At 37.8% G+C, this 20,525-nt stretch overlaps 3 protein-coding genes across 4 annotated transcripts; 2 read left to right on the top strand and 1 right to left on the bottom strand.

The window, feature by feature from the left end:
- Nucleotides 1-110: 110 nt before the first annotated feature.
- On the bottom strand, nt 111-5,557 carry LOC106155098 (solute carrier family 35 member B1). Its single transcript, XM_013529759.3, has 7 exons — nt 5,361-5,557; nt 3,486-3,589; nt 2,821-2,948; nt 2,205-2,396; nt 1,970-2,096; nt 1,686-1,792; nt 111-1,427 (listed from the first exon to the last, which is right to left on the bottom strand). Exons 1-7 carry the CDS (start codon nt 5,513-5,515, stop codon nt 1,221-1,223), a joined length of 1,020 nt encoding a protein of 339 aa, XP_013385213.2. The 5' UTR covers nt 5,516-5,557; the 3' UTR covers nt 111-1,220.
- Nucleotides 5,558-5,695: 138 nt separating this feature from the next.
- On the top strand, nt 5,696-9,198 carry LOC106155099 (cilia- and flagella-associated protein 410). Of its 2 annotated transcripts, XM_013529760.2 has the most exons (6): nt 5,703-5,929; nt 6,296-6,361; nt 6,823-7,046; nt 7,408-7,579; nt 7,841-7,931; nt 8,248-9,198. In XM_013529760.2, exons 1-6 carry the CDS (start codon nt 5,850-5,852, stop codon nt 8,350-8,352), a joined length of 738 nt encoding a protein of 245 aa, XP_013385214.2. In that variant the 5' UTR covers nt 5,703-5,849; the 3' UTR covers nt 8,353-9,198. The 2 variants fall into 2 exon arrangements, with proteins under 2 accessions (XP_086874042.1, XP_013385214.2); XM_087017916.1 differs by lacking the exon at nt 6,296-6,361 and having other exon boundaries at nt 5,696-5,929.
- A 2,775-nt stretch (nt 9,199-11,973) lies between these two features.
- LOC106155094 (uncharacterized) lies at nt 11,974-19,590 on the top strand. The gene is made up of 7 exons (XM_013529752.2): nt 11,974-12,357; nt 12,684-12,909; nt 16,254-16,478; nt 16,899-17,205; nt 17,467-17,597; nt 18,558-18,680; nt 18,881-19,590. Exons 1-7 carry the CDS (start codon nt 12,316-12,318, stop codon nt 18,994-18,996), a joined length of 1,170 nt encoding a protein of 389 aa, XP_013385206.2. The 5' UTR covers nt 11,974-12,315; the 3' UTR covers nt 18,997-19,590.
- The last annotated feature ends 935 nt before the right edge of the window (nt 19,591-20,525 follow it).

Raw genomic sequence — 20,525 nt, 5'->3', positions numbered from 1 at the left:
GATGGCCAGTTTATTCTCCTGAAAAACAAAAAACAGGTTGTGGACAAGACACAATTTATATTTTGTAAAACTAATTTGTGATGTACCCCTTAAAAAAAATAATAAAAGACAAATTTTTTGTCATGTTTTATTCATCCTTAAATAATAATGTCAATGGACAACTATACAAAGAGCACCAAAACTAAAATCTTCCAAATTTTTATCCCAATAATCTTAATAACCTATTTGGAATGTTTAGTTAAATGATTTGTATTGCCAATAGTTCTCTGTAAGGAAAAAAAGAAAGAAATGAAGTTTAACAAAGATGGACACAAGCCTATTGTAACAAATATAAAGGACTGGCCAAATAGGATCTACAAAATCCACTTCTAAATATCTGAGTTTTTCCCAGCATGCACATAAAAATATCTCTCCGAGACCTTTTCAATTGGCGCCAAATTCTGGACTCTTTTGAAAAAAGCATATTTAATAACAAAACTTAATGGTTAATTTATCCGGCAGTTCGGAGAGCTTAGAACCATTCTCTGGGTGGGTACCACCAATTCAGTTTGTACACCATGGTACTGAGTTCATAACGGATTATTTTTCCATTTGAAGTGTAGCATCAGCAGAGAGTTACTAGGTCAATCATACTGTTGAAATATCAAAGGGTATTATCAGTTAAAAAGTAAGCTTTGAAAATCTGTTGACACAATTATTTGATCCAGTCCGCAAAGCAAGCACTGACTCTGCACCAAATGCCTGTAAAACTCTAGCCAACTCAGAGAAATTGGGTGTAATGGTTCAGTTACTGGACACCATTTCTGCTCTCAGGCAGTAGATTACCAGAACTTGATGTACCAGACATTAAGAAGGTCCCAAGGTTTTTGGCACTGGTAACTCTGAGCAACAGAGTTTAAATACACAGTTTAAAATTACCTTTCGCTTAAAGAAACTGACAGATTTGAAATAAAAAAATGAATGCTTAAGTAATACTGAATAAAAAATGTGAATTTTGAGAAAAGAATAAATTTCAAGAAAAATGGAAAATCCTGAAATTTTAACACTTTGGTGTACAGAGTAAAAATGAACATGTGATTAGTGACCTAAAAGATAAATTACTGTCACAGCCCTCATACTGGTGCTTAAATAACAACAGAAAGACTGTGTATTAAAAAAAAAGCTTTATCTGATTTCCTTTAAAGCCCCAAGACGAAGAACAACTAAGGTACAACCTATCATCAAGATTTGGCAACTTTCTTCTCTTTGCCATACTTAGAGTCCAAAAAGAGACCAATGAAAACCAAGACAGTTCCTATCCATTGCCGTCCTACCATAGGGTTACCGAAAATAAGTACGGAGCCTAGAATGGTGAAGAACTTTCGCGTTGTCGTGATAATGGAGCAGGTCAGAGGTCCAAATGATGTCACCGTGATAAAGATGAAGTTCTGAAAGAAAAAAGGGTGAACAATATATTTCACACAACTGGAATTCATGTCTTATGATTATTTAGTTCAGTACATGATGGAAATGAAGCACCCTATTTCACAGGTCTTCCCTGGATTGTCAACAGAGATAAATATAGTCTGAAGCAGATTTTTTTCAGTCTGTTTAAGTGAAAAAAATATTGTTTGTGTGTGTGTGTGTGTGTGTGAGAGAGAGAGAGAGAGAGAGAGAGAGAGAGACTAGTATTATACATAATATACCTGGCCCAATGCACTGGCTACAGAAAAGGTGAACATTTTCATGAGGACAGAGGGATGTCTCTGGGCAAAACCAATAAATGTTGTTGCCTCTCCAGTCAACAGCCAACCTGTAAAGTATTAAAATTTCAGTTTCAGTAAATTAATTGATTTTAGTTTCTCAGCACAGAATACTGAAAGAAGGCCAAATACGTAAAGCAAGTGATATGAATGTAATAATAATAATAATCATAATAATAATAACTGTAAAATCCAATATAATAATATAATACAAATTTTGCCCTCACCTAGAGTGAGCCAGAGCACAGACCATATGTTGACATTGAACATCATGGCGTGGGATTTACAGCTGTATTCTGATCTCATTTTGTCCTGCGTTCCTCCAGTGAGGCCGTCCAAGGTCAGGGAGACCAGCTAAAGAAAAGAAAAGAAAAATATTACAAGAAGTGTGAGGTCAGAAGTAAGTGCCTTAAACATTTCAGCTCATTGGAAAATTATAAAAGAAAATCTTAATGTCCTTACCAGTAGGATCTCTCCCATTCCTAAGCTATGTTCCTCCTGGCCGCTTTTTGGCTTCTTGTCCTTGTACATGAACAAGGCCACCCCAGTCACTATCATCAACACAAACAGGTACTTCAACAAAGGGTATCGTTTCCTAGCAACCAGAACACCCAAAATCATCACAGGAATAGGTTTCACTGACTTGCCCAGAACCTTCAGGGTAAAAGAAAAGTTCATAAAAGTATAAATCTATGAATTTTTATTCAAAAGTAGGCATCTCTCTAGAATCTTTGCTATGAAATTTCCTAAAAATAATCCAGGAAAGAGTTTTGATGGCTTTCTTTAAAACTCAAATTAGACCCATTTCACATCTTGCAGTACACTTTCCTGTTTTGCACCATGTTGACTGTCATCGTTTTCCTTCCCTTTCATGAGTCGACTTTCAAATGTTTGGACCAATCAAAATTGCTTCAGTTAACTGGTGGTGTCTAGCCCAGGAAACTCTGTTTAGACATTTCTTCAACATAACACCCAAGCTGTTACACGTACATGTAAGTTATTGATGATAATCTATCCTAATAGCATGAAACAGAAAAGTATACCACGCGATGTGAAAGGGGCGTTGGTCTCACTATACCTGGGTGGGATATGGAATGTGTTGGAGTGAATGGTTGCTGGCCAGCATAGCGCCAAGGTAGGACAGGGAACATATGGCGTACAGGCTGCTGGGAGTTTTATCAGGACCCGGAGATGTCACAGATATTGCTGCAAAATATTAAGAATCATATTGAGAGGGAGAAGAGACAAAAAAAGAGAGAGAGACTGACTTCTCAATGATTTACATGAACTCAAACTGACATATATAATAAACATACCTAAAACTAAAGAAAAATTTTAATGAAAAAACATTTTCACAAATTCATTTCTGTCTGGCAATCTTATCAATCAACATGTATTTTCATGATATCAAGCTAAGACGCCTTCACAATGCCATAGATCACCCTGTGTGACTACTTGGAGCAGGTTAGGTAACATAGCCTATGTCCACTAGCTCCACAGGGACTCTTGCTGAATGCAGTCAGAATAACAAACTAACACTCCACTTGTTTCCAAATACTTGTACAATCACCAGCTTCTCTGTAATCTACTCAATTCCAGGAGGAGGCATGTTAGCCTGTTAATTTGATTGCATTCAGCGAGAGTCCTCATGGATTTATTGTGCATCTGCTATTGTGACCCAACTCACCCTGAACAACCCGTAAGACCTTATTCTTCTGTTCTATGATGTACTAGTACACTCACCAATCTGTGCAAACAAAGCATTGATAATGCACTGCATAAAGACCAAAGACAGAGTAAAGGTGAACTTCTCCTGGTTTTCTCCCTCTCCATATTTCCCCTTTGTTCTGAAATATGAGAAATCATTGGGAAACATTAGAGGCGAACTCTGCATCAGTCATATATATCAAAACTAATAATTATAGCTTTCATGCAGGCAATGCCTGTACTTTTTCATCATCTTTTTTTTGTGAAATAAGGCATGCAATGTGCACTAATCCTTTCCTAAATTGTATAACAAATAAAAAAATCAACAATTTCCTTAAACTTGAAATAATTTTCCTATAAGTATATATCTATCATTTAACTAGTAATAATAATGCTAGTCTTTATCTATTAAAATTCTTTGATAGATTATTAATAAACAGTATTAAAGTGTAACACCTTTCAAAAGTTCTAAATTTCTTGCTCAGTAAAATTCACCTTTTTCTTATAAGTTTACATGGATGGTTTTAAAATGGTATTAAAAAGTATTTAAAATTGATTTTTTTTTTTTTTTTTTTTTTTGCTATATTAAGGTCTAAAACTCAGTGTGTTTAAAGAAAGAAAATTCTTCCATCTTATGGTTGAAATGGAATAGTGAACACAAACTTAAACCCGGTCCCCATAATATAAAATAATTTGTGTCTGTCTACAGTTAGTTCTACTTGAAAATTTTAATAACATGAAATATATAATTTAATAGAGTAAATAACAGTAATACACAACTGAAAAATGTAATGATACAGATGGTATATATGCACCTCCAGTTAAGCATCACATATGGACCACATCATATAGAAATACTATACAATTACAGGATATACAGATAGACATTCAATTATACATCATACAGGGCCTATATACTTGACAATGCCAAATTCAATTTGCTGGTTTTGTACTATAATTTGTTTGGACAGTACATTAAGTTCACCAGATCAGATATAATTGACAGAGGATGAAATTATTATTTCCAGTCAACTGCACCCAATGTAAATATGTAATAAGATTAAATGACACAATTTTCTATTGTGGGTTTGCATTGAACAAATCATGGATTTATATATTTCACGCACATGTACTCTAATGCATCTGATGCAACCATTTTATTGCAAGCAGGAACGGGTATATTTATGACAAAATTATGATTTCACAATTCTGCATCTTGAATATCATACAGAGATATATATAACACTGGTTTATATCACATAAGTCACTCATTTATAATCACTTAAGTGTAACTGATTGTATGTACACCTGGATAATATTGTCTGAATTCGATCTTTGTGTAAGCCTAATTTTAAACTGTCTTTGAAGTTCTAGTTAAGAAGATATAGTATATTGTTTGCTCATAGTCATTTTGGAAACTTGTACTAAAATAAATAAATAAACTATTCATAATGCAGCTGTAAATTAACAGAAGAGACCAATAATTTAATTAAACATATAAATACAGTTGTATCACGGACTGTATATTTCTACTTTTCAAATTTTTCAATTTATAAGTTAAAAGTTACTATTCATGAAACTGATTCTTATAATAATATATGTCCAACATATATGGTTAAAAAAAGTGACAAAACTGACTACTTTTATTAATGAAACTTACTGCCACACACAGTATATATTATATACACGGTACACCTTTTTAAAAATGAACATGATTACTCTCATGTACAGTACATCACTGCTTGTCAAAATTTCCAATTCTGTTTGTGATTATAATGTACTTAACCTACATAATGCAGATCACTCAGATTGTAACAGCTGGTAAAAGATTGCATTTCTCATTAAAAGAAACCAGCATCATGCATATTTTTGAAAAGAATCATAAATAAAATACAGTACAACACGACTTACACTGATTCCTGAATAATTCCGTAGTAAAAGTAGCACACGAAAATACCTCCAGCACAAAGTGCTAACTTGAAGCGATTATTTTGCATTTTTTGAGTGTGGTCCGAATCTTGCAAGTCGCCGTCTCCCCTCTCTAGGCTCTCTGAGGCCGGTGTCATGAACTTACTACAGGAAGTGTGTACCTGTAAGTGGCCAATATCAGTAAAATTAGGCTGCATGTGAGACGTTGTACAATATGATTGGCTGATACGGCCTTTACCACTAGATGGCAGTGTTTTGTGACACAGAAGTAGGTCAAGAAATGTACCACATGTCATTGTGTTAGTTGCGACAATGGATTGCGTTGGTTGTGCATCTATAAAATCCACCAATCAACCTCGAAATTTTTACCGTCTCCGACGAACAGGAAGTTCTTGGGGAAGCGGCAGTTTTGTGAAAGTATTTGTTAGTGTAGTTTTCATTGAGATTAAGTTAGCATATCTAGTGTGCATTATGGTCAAACTTACAGAGAGTTTAGTGTTGGGGAGATCCAGGGCGTCAGACTTGGAGAGCGTCAGGAAACTGAACTGTTGGTCGGTATATGGGGTTTTTTAAGTTGGTTTCCAAGTTAAACAATGTTTTTAACACGACAGAAATGATAATATCCTGAAAAAAGTTGAAGCTCATACACTCACAAACACAAAGTCGTTTATGATTATCATATATGTCTCAGTGTTTATTCAGTAGCCACTGATATTATTTGAAAGAAATTAATTAACTCACCTTTCTGTATATTGTTGATAGTTAAATGCACGACATGATGAAATAAGTCTTCCGATACAATAAATATCCTCCAAGACAAGTGTACATTTAGAAAAATTAGGATCGAGTAATACAGTGCATGATATTACTATAACTGTGGCATCATTATATATAACCTCGATCTTTGTTTTATAAAGGGGGAGTGACCTAGATGATGTCAGCATTCTTAAACACATGTCTAATGTAGAAGTGGTCAGTCTCAGGTGAGGACAAATGATCTTAAAAAGAAAAAAAAAAAAAACATTAGGTAGCAGTCTGAACCTTGAAGGTATTTCATGTGCATTAACTGTTGATGATTACAAAAGATTATCTTAAAATTTTCACGAAGGTTCTCTTAATCACCTAAGTTTCACAAAAACATTAAAAATATATATATTTATCAGCAATTTTCCCAAAATCACTCATGTATACATTACCAAACTCCTGGAAGAAAATAGTTTTTCATTTTAGAGCCATACAAAAAATTCACCAGTTTCCATTTCCATTATACGAGTGATGCAACAATAAGAAACTTAATTTTGATAAGCATAATTAAATTAAGAAAGTGCTGCTCATTATCATTATTTAAAAATGTACAGAACCAGTTAAAAGTGTTAAAGAAAACTATTGTTTACATGGCTTTGTAATGTGTAATTACCAATATAATGTTTCTTTTTTTTTTCAGTGTAAACAAAATCACCAGTTTAGCCGACTTCGCTCATTGTTCCAAGCTCCAAGAGCTGTACATCCGTAAAAATATGATCACTAACCTGGCAGACATCTGTTATCTGAAGCACCTGCCAAACCTGAGGACCCTCTGGCTCAGTGACAACCCCTGTGCAGTGGGAGATAGATACAGGCTCACTGTGCTGAAAACATTGCCTAATTTACATAAATTGGATAATATTGGTAAATGGTGGAAATTTTAGAAATTTTTTTATTTTATTATTATTACTTTTTATTTTTATTTTTTGGGTGTGTGTGGAGGAGGGGATCATGATCAACGAGTCAAGCATCATTTTTCATTTTGAAATACACTCGTGTTATTTCAGTCATGGTAGTATAGAAGTATTGCCTTGAATTGTTATATGCACATGCAAACACCCAAACACATGAGTACACTAATAAACACATGGATGCATACACACACACACACACACACACACACACACACACACACACTCAGGCACACGTGCACTCTTCGTCCTACCTCACTGGCATTTGGACATTATATCTTACCATTTTCTTTTCTATTTCATCAACAACGCAGCTGTGCAAGTAGAAGAACTAAACGATGCAATAGAGCAGGGATTAGACCTTCACCTGCCCGAGTCGTCAAGGTCCCCATCCAAGTCCTCCTCTCAGAGACCCCAATCTGCTAAGAAAGACAAAGACAGGTCACCGGTGGAGGATCCTGATAAACTGACACTGGAACAGACAAAGTAATGATCAGTTATATTAACGGAGATAAATTGATTGAAAGAGCTTTAAATGAGTGAAAGTATATAGGCTATCTAAAACTATGGTCTGTATAACATATTTACCCAACTCAAAAAACTCAACTCAAAAGAAATTTCTTTGGAAAAATGGAACTTGTTCACAGAAATGATTTTAGTTATATTAATGTGACTGTTTATATCTGCTCTCATACTTGAATCCTTTGCCAAAATACCTGTAAATTATTGTCACTGGATTTGTTTCAGTAAAATCAGGGAAGAGCTTGGACTGAAGCCGGTTTCCACAGAAAAGTATTCTCCAGTGAAACATCACAGGCCTGGGGGCAGCAAGGCCAGGGTAAGATTTTATATTCATGTTATTTCAATGAGAAATTGTGTCAAATGTTTCTGCTGTTTTTCAAGTTAACTGTAGAATTGAAGAAGTTAATTTTATCGATTTATCTACTGTTTTCTTCAGATATGTTAAGTTTTGTGGAATCTTAAGAACCCATCTCAAAATCAAGGGTGGGGCTTTCCTTTACCAATCAGTGGGAACAAGACCCTCGCAGGGGACTCTCTTGTACATGATAGCCTCCTCATCTATTCTTAGCTAGAAGTCAACTAATAAATATTTCCCAGTCTGTATATTGCTCATGGTTTGTGTTCTGTTCCAGCAAGCCAACCTCCTCCAGGCAGCCCTGTGTTTGGTGAAGGAGCTGGACGTGGACAGTTTAGAAGCTGTGGGGAACGCTGTCAAGGACAGACTAGAGGCTCTCTGATATCAGGCCTCACTTTGTTATAAACATGAAACATTGTACAGCTGAGAAAAATATGGACCTGAGTCTAGATGTAAAAAAAAAAAAAAGAAGAAAACTTCAGAGAGTTTACCTAATAGTGATAATCTTGATAACAATGTGAACATTTGTGGGTGTTGCCTAGAGCTTGGTTACAGTGCAATTACCCTTGAATGTTGCTGTAACGACTGTTGGAGTATTAAAGGCAAAATGTGTAGGGGTGTGTCTTAAAGCTCTCACCTGAGTTTAGCAGTCTGTGGTTACTGGAGCCATTAGGTACTCAACAGATCTTGTTCTTAACATATCACATGACTGTGTCTCCAAGATTACTGTTCCCTGCACAGTACAAGGTGTACCAAAACTTATGGAACGGTCTGTGAAAATTATTGTGGGTACCCAATTTTTGGGTTTAACCAAAGTGAACATTTGTGTGTGTTTGTGTGTGTGTGTGTGTGTGGGGGGGGGGGGGGGGGGGGGTAGAAGTTATTTAGAACACATTAGGAAGCTGAATATAACCAGTCTCATGTCTTGGATCAGTTGTCATGTCTTGGATCAGTTGTTTGTATATTAGGACCAAGATATTTAATGATCTCATCTTATATTTATTTATTGTAAGTAGTGTGAATTGCAGCAATCTTTGAAACAGAATGTTACTCTTCTGATCCCTGTGTCTATGTGGAAATTGTACTTCATTTAAAGTTCATACTTAGATGTTCACATATATACATGTACTTGATGAACAGTGAGAACCGGTACATAGTTATTAAAAACCGTCCATATGAAAAACACTACATAGATTGAACTAACATAAAATATATTTATTTATTGGCACTGCTTTTCCATGTGTTCATTTTCATTTCATGGGACATTTTTCCAGTATTCGTTCATTCAGGGACCTTAATATGCAACGACGTGGGTGATCGTAATATTTTCCCAATCTTATTTATTTTTTCAATTATTCCCCCAAATGTCTGGGTCTGAAGTAAACGGACTCGTGCCCCCCCCCCCTTCAGAGCCTTTAAACCTACCCCAACATTCAGCTTGAATCATGTCGCAGACGTCAGGGTGACATAAAAGGAACAGTGTTCCCCTAGACAACGTCGTCGATATCGTTTCCGACCCACCGTGATAAATCGTATAGCAATTGGCAAGAATTTCATCGGCAGTAATTTAGTTATTGAGTTGTCGTCTATGTTTTTTTTTTGTTCCTGTGCAGTAAAGGAGCAACCAGACCTCTCGTGGCGCTTGCACCATACCACTTTTTGCCGATTCAGAAAGCGTTTGACGTGGTTTGCAAATGCGTTCCATCCCTCTTTTTGCTAAACTGAAGTAGAAACGAAAGAATCAATAGCAAATTCTGAAATTTTAATATGTATTGATCAGTTTTTTTAAAGTCTGCGTCGTTGTATTTCTGTCTGTCTCCGAACAATATAGTATATATGATTCTTGCAGTGGAATGCAATTTGGGTTGACCCTTTATACAGGTATATTAACTAGCGAGTATACCTTTCCTTTCGATGAATTCCAAAGTCGTAATATGCGGCCTGCCTGACGACAAAGCTTTTTCTGAAACGCCTCCCGGACGGCTTCATAACCATTCAATATAACAACTGCTGTAGTTCCAATTTCACGTTGAAAATGTTACCGTTCTTGTTAGCCCGTTCCGTCAGTACTAGTGAGCTGAGGTTCATTTCCAAAGGAGAAAAGGAGAACTCGACCACTGGCAGCCCCCATAGGCCTGGAGGGAGACTTTGCCTGTCGCTCTGCCTCTTGAAGACTAGGAACAAAATAGGGCCTACCCAACTAACATATTCGGCACCGAATGATCCCGAATTTACCGGCAGATCGGACCATACTGCAAGGGCGGATCCAGAGAAATTTTCTGACAGTCTTCCAAATTATCTTTGTTGATTCATCCTCCATTTTTGTCTTCCGACAGATAAAATTAGACACCCGTCAATGTAAACTTGAAAATCTGACCGTCTTCCAGAAAACCCAGAAGACGGCCTAAATCCGTCCCTGATACTACCTGTTTTTAAGTGCGCATTTTGTGGCCTCGGATCTTCTGTTCTTAGCCCGCTGTTCTGAATACGTACTACTTGAAATTATATGGAGGCGTTTTCTAGGCTTTTGTGGCAAAAATGACTTCAAATACATGTTAAAGCATATCGCATATGAGATATGTAATCAGAGAAATTTGTAGTCAGGTGTGTCAGTACCAACTGTGCCTGTGGCACTCCTGCAATATGTTATTGCGTTGATTTTATTGGGTATCATTCTCTGGCTGGTTCCAGTACGAAAATATCAGAGGATGGTTCTGCCGAAAAAGTCTACATTTTCGGCATACAGTGCCGCCGGAAACTAACCTTACCAAAAGGCCACATGGACTCCCAACCCTGCCCCGCATGGTCGCACAATAGAGCCCGCATGATATTTACAGGGTAGGAGAATCGGCAAGTAATCCTTATTGGACAACCAAATTAGTCGGTCCAACAAACACTCTCTACTCCTTCTTAATTGCCTCACATCAGTTTTCCTTTTTCACTAATGCAAAGAAATTGCTATCAACACAAGCAGACAATAACGGGTTATGTTGTATCAATTGCAACAGAAGACTAGAATAAAGGCAGATCGAATATGAGAACAAAACACTGAGGAACAAGATCAGTCTTAATTTTAAAACATATATGCCATTTTTATTTAAATGGATAATAACTCTTCGTATGAGATCTATATTTCACAATAATAACATTGTGAACAACTCGTAGAAATATAATATATTCTGTTTTACCACAAAAACAGCAGTTATAGCTATTATTCTGATATCTGAGCTTATCTTTAGACCACATGACCGCCACCGATGGCTATACTCTGTTATAATCTCTCAAGAGATTATAACAAAAAAAAAAAAAAAAAAAAACTTTTCAGAAAAAAACAGGGACTAACCTTGAATGTAAAAATGTATTCATTAACCATTGGTAAGTTTGGGAAAAATGTTGTTTACTCCAGGAAAATTCTTTTTTGGCCAAAACGAAGAGTTACAAACTTTCACTTGATTCATTTTAATATTATTAAAAGAAAAAAAAAAAAAACACCACATGGATGGCAATGGTATTGCCATGTTTACCGCGATAGGCCGTATGAACAACCCGCAGGGACCCGCAGAGTAAGTAAGGTTAGATTCCGGCGGCACTGTATTCATACAATAGTTTGGAGACAAAGTAAAGAATTGTCACGAAGCCGATTACACAGATCTGTTTTTTTAGTTTATCGGGGTTCATTATCAAGAGAATATAATGGGATGTAAAAGTGAAAATGACCTTGCTTCACATGGTCTGTTGAAAAGGGATGCATAGTGCACTAGCACTTGCATTAACATAAACCACAATTACAAAAAAAAGGTTACCCGGTTATTGGGTTGAATAAAATATTGAGAAAATGGTAATGATCCGAGATATCTCAAGATCTCCCATATGACGTAATATTACACCATTATGACTAAAGAGTAAACTCCCACCTCAAGCGGATTCTCGCACGTCTTCTTGTCTGGTATGCCAGACAACATAATTTACTTGAACGTGCACTCAGGTACTATGATTTCAGCGAATAAATACGTATCACACGGATAGAAATCGCTCGCAACAAGTGCCTCGGGATTACTATAAAATCCTCGTTTTATGACTTTTATGGGCCAACCCTGAGCTTCATAGAACTCTAGGATCTGATCTTTCTGCTATAAAGGAGTGTTTCCAGTGTCTTAGCGGCTTCTGTAATACAGGGTGTATGACTCCAATTGTGTTGACAACTCTTATTTGTCGCGCCCGCATGAGAAACGTCGTCACCAAATCACGTGAATCAGAATAGTTGGCTATGTTTTACTATCTTTTCCTCAGTGGTCAAGCAACGCTGTGGTAGAGAAACTGTTTATTGTGAAGTTCCCGTTTAGTCATGTCAGTTCCTACGGAGCTTTTAACTCGAGCCGCCGGTGATGTATGTATTTTTTTTTCGTTGTGTATTGTTTGTCAAGGCCTCTGGTCAATGCAAATCAAATGTGGATATCTCAGTCACGGGCATACAAGTACAAACCATACACAATAGAACACAAGCACGGCAGATATTTTCTGACAGTCTTCCAAATTATCTTTGTTGATTCACCCTCTAATTTTGACCGTCTTCCAACATGAAAAATTGGATACCTGTCAAAGTAAACTTGAAAATCTGACCGTCTTCCGGAAGACCCAGAAGACGGCCTAAATCCGCCCCTGAGCACGTTTTTGTTTGTCCTCTTACCATAACATATTACTTTATTATGTCAGGTGGGCCGCACTTTGGTTAATGTGTATGCCTACAAAGATGCAGCAAAACGCCAACTTGATCCAGGCGCCTACATGTTCATTGAAGCCGTGCAGACTGCGGGGCAGACGCATGGAGAGAATATCGAGGCCTTCAAGCGATTTCATCTCCGACCAAGATTTCTACGAGATGTCAGTGTCATCGATACCAGTACTCGTATATTGGGACATTCGATAAAAATCCCAATAGGTGAGTCCATTGGATTAAAAATTAGCATTAATTTAACACCTTTAACAACTTTAACACCTCAAATCAATCGACAAGTTTGGGCTCCAATCCTGTACCGTCATTTTGGTATTGATATTTTCGTCATGGGATTATGAGCCCCTTATTATAATGCATCATTGAACAAAAGCTTTAGTACGACAGGGTCTGGGAATGGTTCCATTGTTTGCTCCTCTCCTGCCAGGCTGACCAACAGTACCCCAATCGCTTTAAACACAGTACATCATGTAAAAAAAAAAGAAAACAGTTTGGCCTATAGTGATATAGCATAGTGATCACCTTTTTTGCGTGTGCGCTCGCGCGCGCGCGAGAGCATGTGTGTGATTCAAATCATTTCACTCAAACAATGACCCTTCTAGTTTTACTCTGGTTTCTTGACCTTTTGCTGTTTTCGAGTAACTAATCGAATTTAAGCCGGTGTCAGAGAAAAAAGGTGACCCAGCCTACACATCCATATGTGGGACAGACAAATAAAATATTGCTAGAACAACAGACCGCACATGTATCAAGTTGCCGTTTAAAGGGCTCTATCTCCTGATGACAACTGGTCGCACCCAAAACGAAGTGAAAGAGCTACCAGGAGCCGAGAGCACGAAACAGCGCGAAAGTTAATCACCCCTAGCTGCTCGAGGAGATGTTTGATTCAGCTAAGTTGGATCGATGGGAGATCTATGGCGTCTATGTAAATGGGGCTTAAGTTTGTTGCCCATCTTCAGAAAATGCTGACACGTAGAACGTAAATCAATATTGAGTCAGAGGGGACATTTGCCGGCTAAAAAAAGGGACTTATCATTTAACCTCTCAACCACCCATGCCCATGAACCTGACGAGTTCCATCATTAATGATGCCGAACCACTCAAAATTGTCTATAAGGTTACCCTCGAGATCACTTCATCCATAATCGCGAGTGTAATATCTGTTTATAATTTTGTTTAAAAAATTCTAATATGATATATATTGAAGGCCATTAACCACACTAAATGTTCAAAGCATAGCATATTGGCAAGGAATATGAGGTTAACGGACCCAAAAGTAATTACTTTGGACATTTGGAGTTTATAACACTACCAATATTTTACATGCGCAAAAAGAAATAGCATGGCAATTTCTAAATCTTTTTTTATTTGACAGACATAGACAAACAGAACATGGTAGAGGAAGAGCACAGCTTGGGGTGGGGTGGGGCAGTTTCTCAGAGTAAATTAGTTGACTTTGAATGACCAGTGATACGTAACATCAGCAGTACTATTGCCGATGCTATTGCTGTTTTGTGAAAGAAACCACTAGTTCAATTCACCGTTTTAATGGACTACTGCACGTACGTAGGCCCTGTAGACCAAACTTTTGGTATGAAAGTAATTGTCTACTACAAAAGCAATCAGAGCACAGAGCTCCGCAGGGACAAACGATTAACTTATTATTAAACATTAATCAATGAATGAATCATCACCAAAATTTGATCCATTTTGGATCTTCCCAATTGTGGCCTATCCTGAAAATTTGCATCAAAATCCACTCATAAATTTTTGAGTTAGGCTGGTGACGAACAAACAGAAAAATGTACAAGTAAAAATGAAACTGAGACAAGATCTGCTAATTATTACCACGAGAGTTATCCCGGACTGGCGCTACAGTTTGTACACCGACACATTCCCGGATTCTAACTTTAAAAATATTCCTGCAGGAGCTTTTAATGGAAACCGTTGAAGTGCTGGAGATATATAGTTTCAAGCCATGCGCAATGCTAACAGAGAGCGTGAAATGTATAGTGAATCCAGAGAACTTTTTATCTCCTTTATATGACTTCATGACAACACAACCAGCATATTAACATTTTAGCATATTAACGGAGAAAATATGCAAAAAATAAGCATTTAGTCGTGCTTCGAGAGAATGTTCCCTGAGTGTCGGATTCTAATTTCTGATTTACATTTCGATGAAGAACAAAATCTACCATTATCCAGTGCACATACAAAGATTCAGCTGTAGCGTTATACTAGATTGTAATAAGTGATAAAATTTTATATGAAAATATAGCAACCAATAGGTCGAATTTTTACAAATACGTAAATGCATATAAAGATTAAGATGTATATTCAGCCTATTACGTATATTAAAATTGCGACTTAAAAGACCCACTGGCATTCATTTAAAATTGTGCTATAAGAGCAACTAATGCAAATTCAGCCTTTTATGTTGGTGGCAATTGCGAGTCTGACTTTAAAAGGTCAGGACATTTAAAGCCGGCCACGAGTCAATTTTAACCTCAAGCAACCAGCTGTATATAGCTTGAGCAATTGTTCATCAGGCCCTCACAAACCCGCACCGGACCAGCATGGTGGGTTCCCGTTCAACACCAATAACACGAAAAGCGTGGTCAAGTCCGTGGTGACCATCAGTGGCGCCATCTGTGGCGTGACAGGATGAGATGATGATGATGATGATGATGAATGTATTTGGGGAGACTGGGTAACAATGGGATGTTTCATTCCCATGGGCCTTTTTATCAACATACATGTATTACCAAATGATTTCTAAAGGATTCTTTGACAATTATGGATGGTATGAAAATATATGTTCCAAAACCCTCGGAAATGATTCGACCAAAAGGAGAAAGATTCAGTGTACGTCTTGCAAGACGTAGAATGTACATTTCGCATCAAGAGAGCCAGTTGGACGAATAAATTGGCTGAAGTTTAGATCTCTTCATAAATGAAATTATATGTTGTCTTACTTGGATAAGATTTGGGGATATTTTTGAAGCGTAAGGATTAAATTGCTGACAGATAAATAAAAAGAAGTCGGAAATATATACTGGTCCTACGACACTGTGACAAGAGCTGTTCGGGACACACCAAAGAACATGCACATACACGTCCTTCAGAATTAAAAAGAAACAAATTCAGCTTGATGGACATTTTATTTACAGTTCCCAAGACCAATCTGAGAAATACAGAGTTCAGCCCTAACCATGTTTTAGAGGCCCGGATTCATACCTTTTCGTGGGCAGTGAACAGAGACAAATGTATAATACCACCCATTTGTTCTAAGTCATGCCGATGTGACAGGATATGGTGCATGTAGCCCGCTAGGAACCGTACTTCGTTCCGGGTTCCACATTACTTTGTACAGGTGATATTCGTCCCACATACTAACCTCAATCCTAATTCTAACCTGTACTACTAGTAATCAGATATGGGTCCCCTTCCATTTCTAGGACTACCAATCCTGTCACTCCGGTGTCACGTACAGGAACGGTTTGAATTACTAACACAAAAGATATATATATCTGTTAACTTTCGACTAGGTATTTCTCCAAGTGGTTTACATAAATGGCTCCATCCGGAAGGGACAATCGGCACAGCGTCTGCTGCCGCTGCCAAAAATACGGTCATGATTCTTGCTGGAGCTACGACCACGCCCTTAGAGGAACTTACCAAGGCTGTTCCTGACGCTCTTCTCTGGATGCAAATGTATATGGCGAAACCAAGAAGCGTCATGCTTAAATTCTTAAGGAGGGTAGAAGCAGCGGGTAAGGAAAAGATCGGGCGTTTTTCTATCTTTCTGTGGAAGGTAGCCAGTGAAAGGTGCATTTGTAAGGATAAGGGTGATAGATTGGTAAAAGAATGCTAGATCGGGTATTAGACATATTTCGATCTCTCTGATGTGATATCAGGTTAAAATCCGTTATTCTGTGTCCTTCCCATTCTCTGCTGTAACTCATTGTTTCTCATTCAACCGCCAACATATTTCAACGTGTCAACACGTTGCGCCTTGAAGATTCATGTCAATTCACCGTATAGATGTTAAGGTAAAAATAAGTATTATTACTGATACATCTCTGAAGATCTACTTTACAGATGCCATATATATAATCCGAGCTTTCGGCCCCTAGGCCTTCTTCTTGGAAGAATGTGCATCAGTAATAACACATTGCGCCGGTACTTTGTAGGTTTTAGGGCCATCGTTCTGTCATTAGACGAAGTGTCAGGAAGACGAATTCCGTGGTATAGCCGCGACGCGTACGATATCCCTGACTGGGTCACCTTCCCCAATTTCCCAAAGCCAGTGACAGATAGGAGAGCCACAACAGCCGACTTTTTAGAAAACGTTGATACAGTGACATGGGAGGATGTTGATTGGCTGAAAAAATTTACGAAACTACCGATCATTCTGAAGGGAATATCGACAGCAGAGGACGCAGAACTTGCGGTGCACCACGGTGCAGATGCTGTGTTTGTCTCCAATCACGGTGGCCGGTAGGTAGAAACGGGTTAAAACGTTTTTTTTTAAATATCATTTTTCAGAAATATGCGCTTTTTATAAGGATATGACGTTCACACAAAATCAACATGACCTAATATAGTTTGAAGGCGCCGATACTTTCTGCAATGTCCATCCTAAAAATCACATAAATCAGAACGCATCAACTGTACAGGAGTTGCTTCTCCTATATTTTTCATCTTAACCTATTTTCTAATGGCGATTTCAATTTTAAGTGTACCTACTTAAACTTTCAGAACGATAGATGGCGTTCCTGCCACTATTAACGTGCTGCCAGAAGTTGTACGTGCCGTAAGGGGGCGCTGTGAGGTTTATGTGGACGGAGGGGTTCGGACTGGGAGGGACGTTTTCACGGCACTTGCTTTAGGTAGGTACCCAAGAAGTTTAATTGTTATGTGACGTTGTAGTGAAAGGAAATATAACTGTGACACGCAAATGGTGCCCAATTTTTAATCCTCCGTGCCCAAAAACTCCTGCATGTAGGGCCATATAACGTTCTTTGTTAGAATTTTTTGTATATTATTTGTGCCGTCACTTACAAATCCAAGCAGAAGTGATGAAACTGCTGGAATGAAAGGTCTAAAACCTTACCAAACTGGTGTGTGAATCAATGCAAAGGGACTTTAATTGTGAGTTCTATACTGGAAGGTATGCCGGAGGGCACAGTTTCTACAGGATATGGATATTTGCAGAATTTGCAACACTACTTACCATCCAAGGGCAAAAACCGAGGCAAGGCTTATATTGAATCCTGAAAAGACAAAGAGAGCACAAACCTCCACCAAGTATCTTGTAGGCCTACTGACAGAGTGTACCCACAGATTGTGGTAGTTGAGAACACATCCATTGTGAAAAGTCATACATACATACGGGGTATTTATTTTTCATGAATGTAAATATGCACTTATGTAAAAAGTAATTCAGATTCTATCAGCACTAATGTGTAATCATTACAGCGCTGAGCCCAGCCCATAGCCCTCTTCGGGTATTAAATACACTTTGTCAGTACTTGGCACATGAGATAATAAAATGACACTTCAGTTTTTTTATATATCTGGAATTATAATAAACTGTGTGTATTTAAGTTTTTTGGTTGACAATCAGCTTTCGTATTGCTGGAGCCCTTCACTATCTTGCTCACAATGTCCAGCTACATTGGGGACTCGGCTTAATGAGCTGGAACCCGTTTCCCAAAAACAGCGCAGTCAAAACTGACTGTGTGTTGTACGATTCAACAACTGGTACCCAGGAAAAGACTATGACATTTGTGAATATAAACTGAATCTCCATTTGCTATGGTAGATCTGGTATATTGCTTCAATTCCAGGGGCTCGCGCCGTTTTTATCGGTCGTCCTGCTCTCTACGGTCTTGCCACTAACGGTTCCAAGGGTGTCCAGGGCGTTCTGGACGTTCTGACCAACGAACTTGAAAGTACTATGGCGTTAACAGGTAACTCCCCGTTCCCTACCTATTCATAAACATTGTATCACAATTTATGAATGGTAAACCCGTTGAGTAGTCCCTTTTCCATATGATTGAACAAGTGTAATGTAAAAGCCACTTGTGAACCGGTTCTTCCCATATTGTCTTTGGGATTGATTTTTTCTACGGTCTAATTGAATACTTATTTCAGCGGGTAATATTTCCAGGTGTCACACGGATAGATGAGATAAACAGTTCTTATGTTGTCAAACAGAGTCACTACGATAATGTGAGCAGACCGTCTGGAGGTAGCACCCTATCGGCGTGTTGTGCGTTGCAATGATGTCCAGGATATTACTGACTTGAACTCCAAACTGAATGTTTGAAGAAAACTCATAAAGCAAACAATCGATGCTATTATTTTTTCTCAACTGGCAAGTGCACAACTAATATGCCATAACTGAAAATGAAAAGTGAAATATTAATTACGGTAGGGATGAATATTAGTTATTTCAAAAAGATATATCTTATGCATTTGATGGAAATATATAGTCAGCTATTGAAATAAACTTATTGGGAAATGCTGTTTTTGCTACACTCCGCCAGGGGTCTCTGTTGGATAAAATTCCCATGTGAGGTTTAAGAAGATCAGACGGGATCCCTTCCTCGCTAGACATACTATTTGTATTTCTCAGTGGAAACGATTTAAATCCAAATTTAAAACAACTTACAGAGAATCTTTGCGGGGGTAATGTTATAGCCACCTATATTTCAGTGCCTAAAACGATGTCTGTTTGTTTGAAGCTTGATGACGCCAATATTGCTATCTTAAACATGGTACCCCCAAATAAATAAATAAATAAACAGAACTCATAAAAGTTTTATTAAATACTACATTCCTTTTTGGGGATTTCCCCGATACACATTCTGCTTGAAGTACCCCCCTCCACAGGGGGGAGGGGGTCAAGGGGGGGGGGGGTAAATGCAGTGCCCACTCAACGTCCCAAATTCTTGCTGCTCAGTCTCTCCTGAAATCGCTATGTGGCAGTCCTGAAGAAACTTTGGACATCACCATTTGCGCTGATAGTGATTGTGCACTGTCATGCTTGACCGCAGAGCCAGAATAGTGAAGGACGGATGGATGGTATATGAAGGTGAAGTTCAATCTTAATAAGATAAAGAATGTTCATGATATAAGTTTACATTGTACATATTTCAAAGTATTCTTTGTCATATTGGAGTTTCATTATGAGAATTATATTTAAATTCCAAATTGTAAAATAAAAATTATATTTTTTATATATTATCAAATACTGCAGTTTTTGAAAGTACATTATCATATGCAATTTTAATAAAATCCAGTTTAATAAGTAAAACCAAATGTTGCCTTTCCTTCACACGTGGACAATCTAATACACAATGTTAATCATTGTTATAAACAAATAGAGCACAGAACATTATCTCTTTTCCATATCTAAGTACACTCGGGAATGTGCTCTACTCATATAGTACAGCGTATACTGTTCACAAGCATAAAGAGATGTAGTTAAGACGTTAAAGCATAGCAAGTTCCATTTCTTCAGTGGCGGGTGCCGATTAACTTGACTCGGATGCCTGCACCATATAGCACCTAACATTATGATTACTACACTTACGGCATTCGGGTTTGAGGAATTATATGAAAATCCACTGAACCCCTACTTGATGCATGCCCCCTTTTTTGTCTGCAATCATCGATTATCGGTGTTTTTTTAAACCCTGTACTAAAGACACTGCAGGATTCTTTTTCTGTTTGTACCGCCATCGCGTCGGGTCACCATGGCTGTTCCTTTAAATTTGATGACAATATTATTGGTAACTTGCACGGCGGGA

This window comes from Lingula anatina, chromosome 7 (assembly GCF_051362555.1).
Source record: "Lingula anatina isolate TDL-2025a chromosome 7, LinAna3.0, whole genome shotgun sequence".
Taxonomy (NCBI): domain Eukaryota; kingdom Metazoa; phylum Brachiopoda; class Lingulata; order Lingulida; family Lingulidae; genus Lingula; species Lingula anatina.
Note: the sequence above shows the minus strand (reverse complement) of the source record. Positions and strands in the feature narration are given on the sequence as shown.

Coding starts and splice junctions, on each gene's coding strand:
- LOC106155098 (XM_013529759.3), bottom strand. CDS start 5,515: ATGACACCGGCCTCAGAGAGCCTAGAGAGGGGAGACGGCGACTTGCAA. Junction 2,949..3,485: donor TGCTTTGTTTGCACAGATTG/GTGAGTGTACTA, acceptor AATATTTTGCAG/CAATATCTGTGACATCTCCG. Junction 1,793..1,969: donor TGTGCTCTGGCTCACTCTAG/GTGAGGGCAAAA, acceptor AATACTTTACAG/GTTGGCTGTTGACTGGAGAG.
- LOC106155094 (XM_013529752.2), top strand. CDS start 12,316: ATGTCAGTTCCTACGGAGCTTTTAACTCGAGCCGCCGGTGAT. Junction 12,358..12,683: donor TAACTCGAGCCGCCGGTGAT/GTATGTATTTTT, acceptor TTATTATGTCAG/GTGGGCCGCACTTTGGTTAA. Junction 12,910..16,253: donor TTCGATAAAAATCCCAATAG/GTGAGTCCATTG, acceptor ACTTTCGACTAG/GTATTTCTCCAAGTGGTTTA.
- LOC106155099 (XM_013529760.2), top strand. CDS start 5,850: ATGGTCAAACTTACAGAGAGTTTAGTGTTGGGGAGATCCAGGGCGTCA. Junction 5,930..6,295: donor GTCAGGAAACTGAACTGTTG/GTCGGTATATGG, acceptor TGTTTTATAAAG/GGGGAGTGACCTAGATGATG. Junction 7,580..7,840: donor CTGACACTGGAACAGACAAA/GTAATGATCAGT, acceptor GATTTGTTTCAG/TAAAATCAGGGAAGAGCTTG.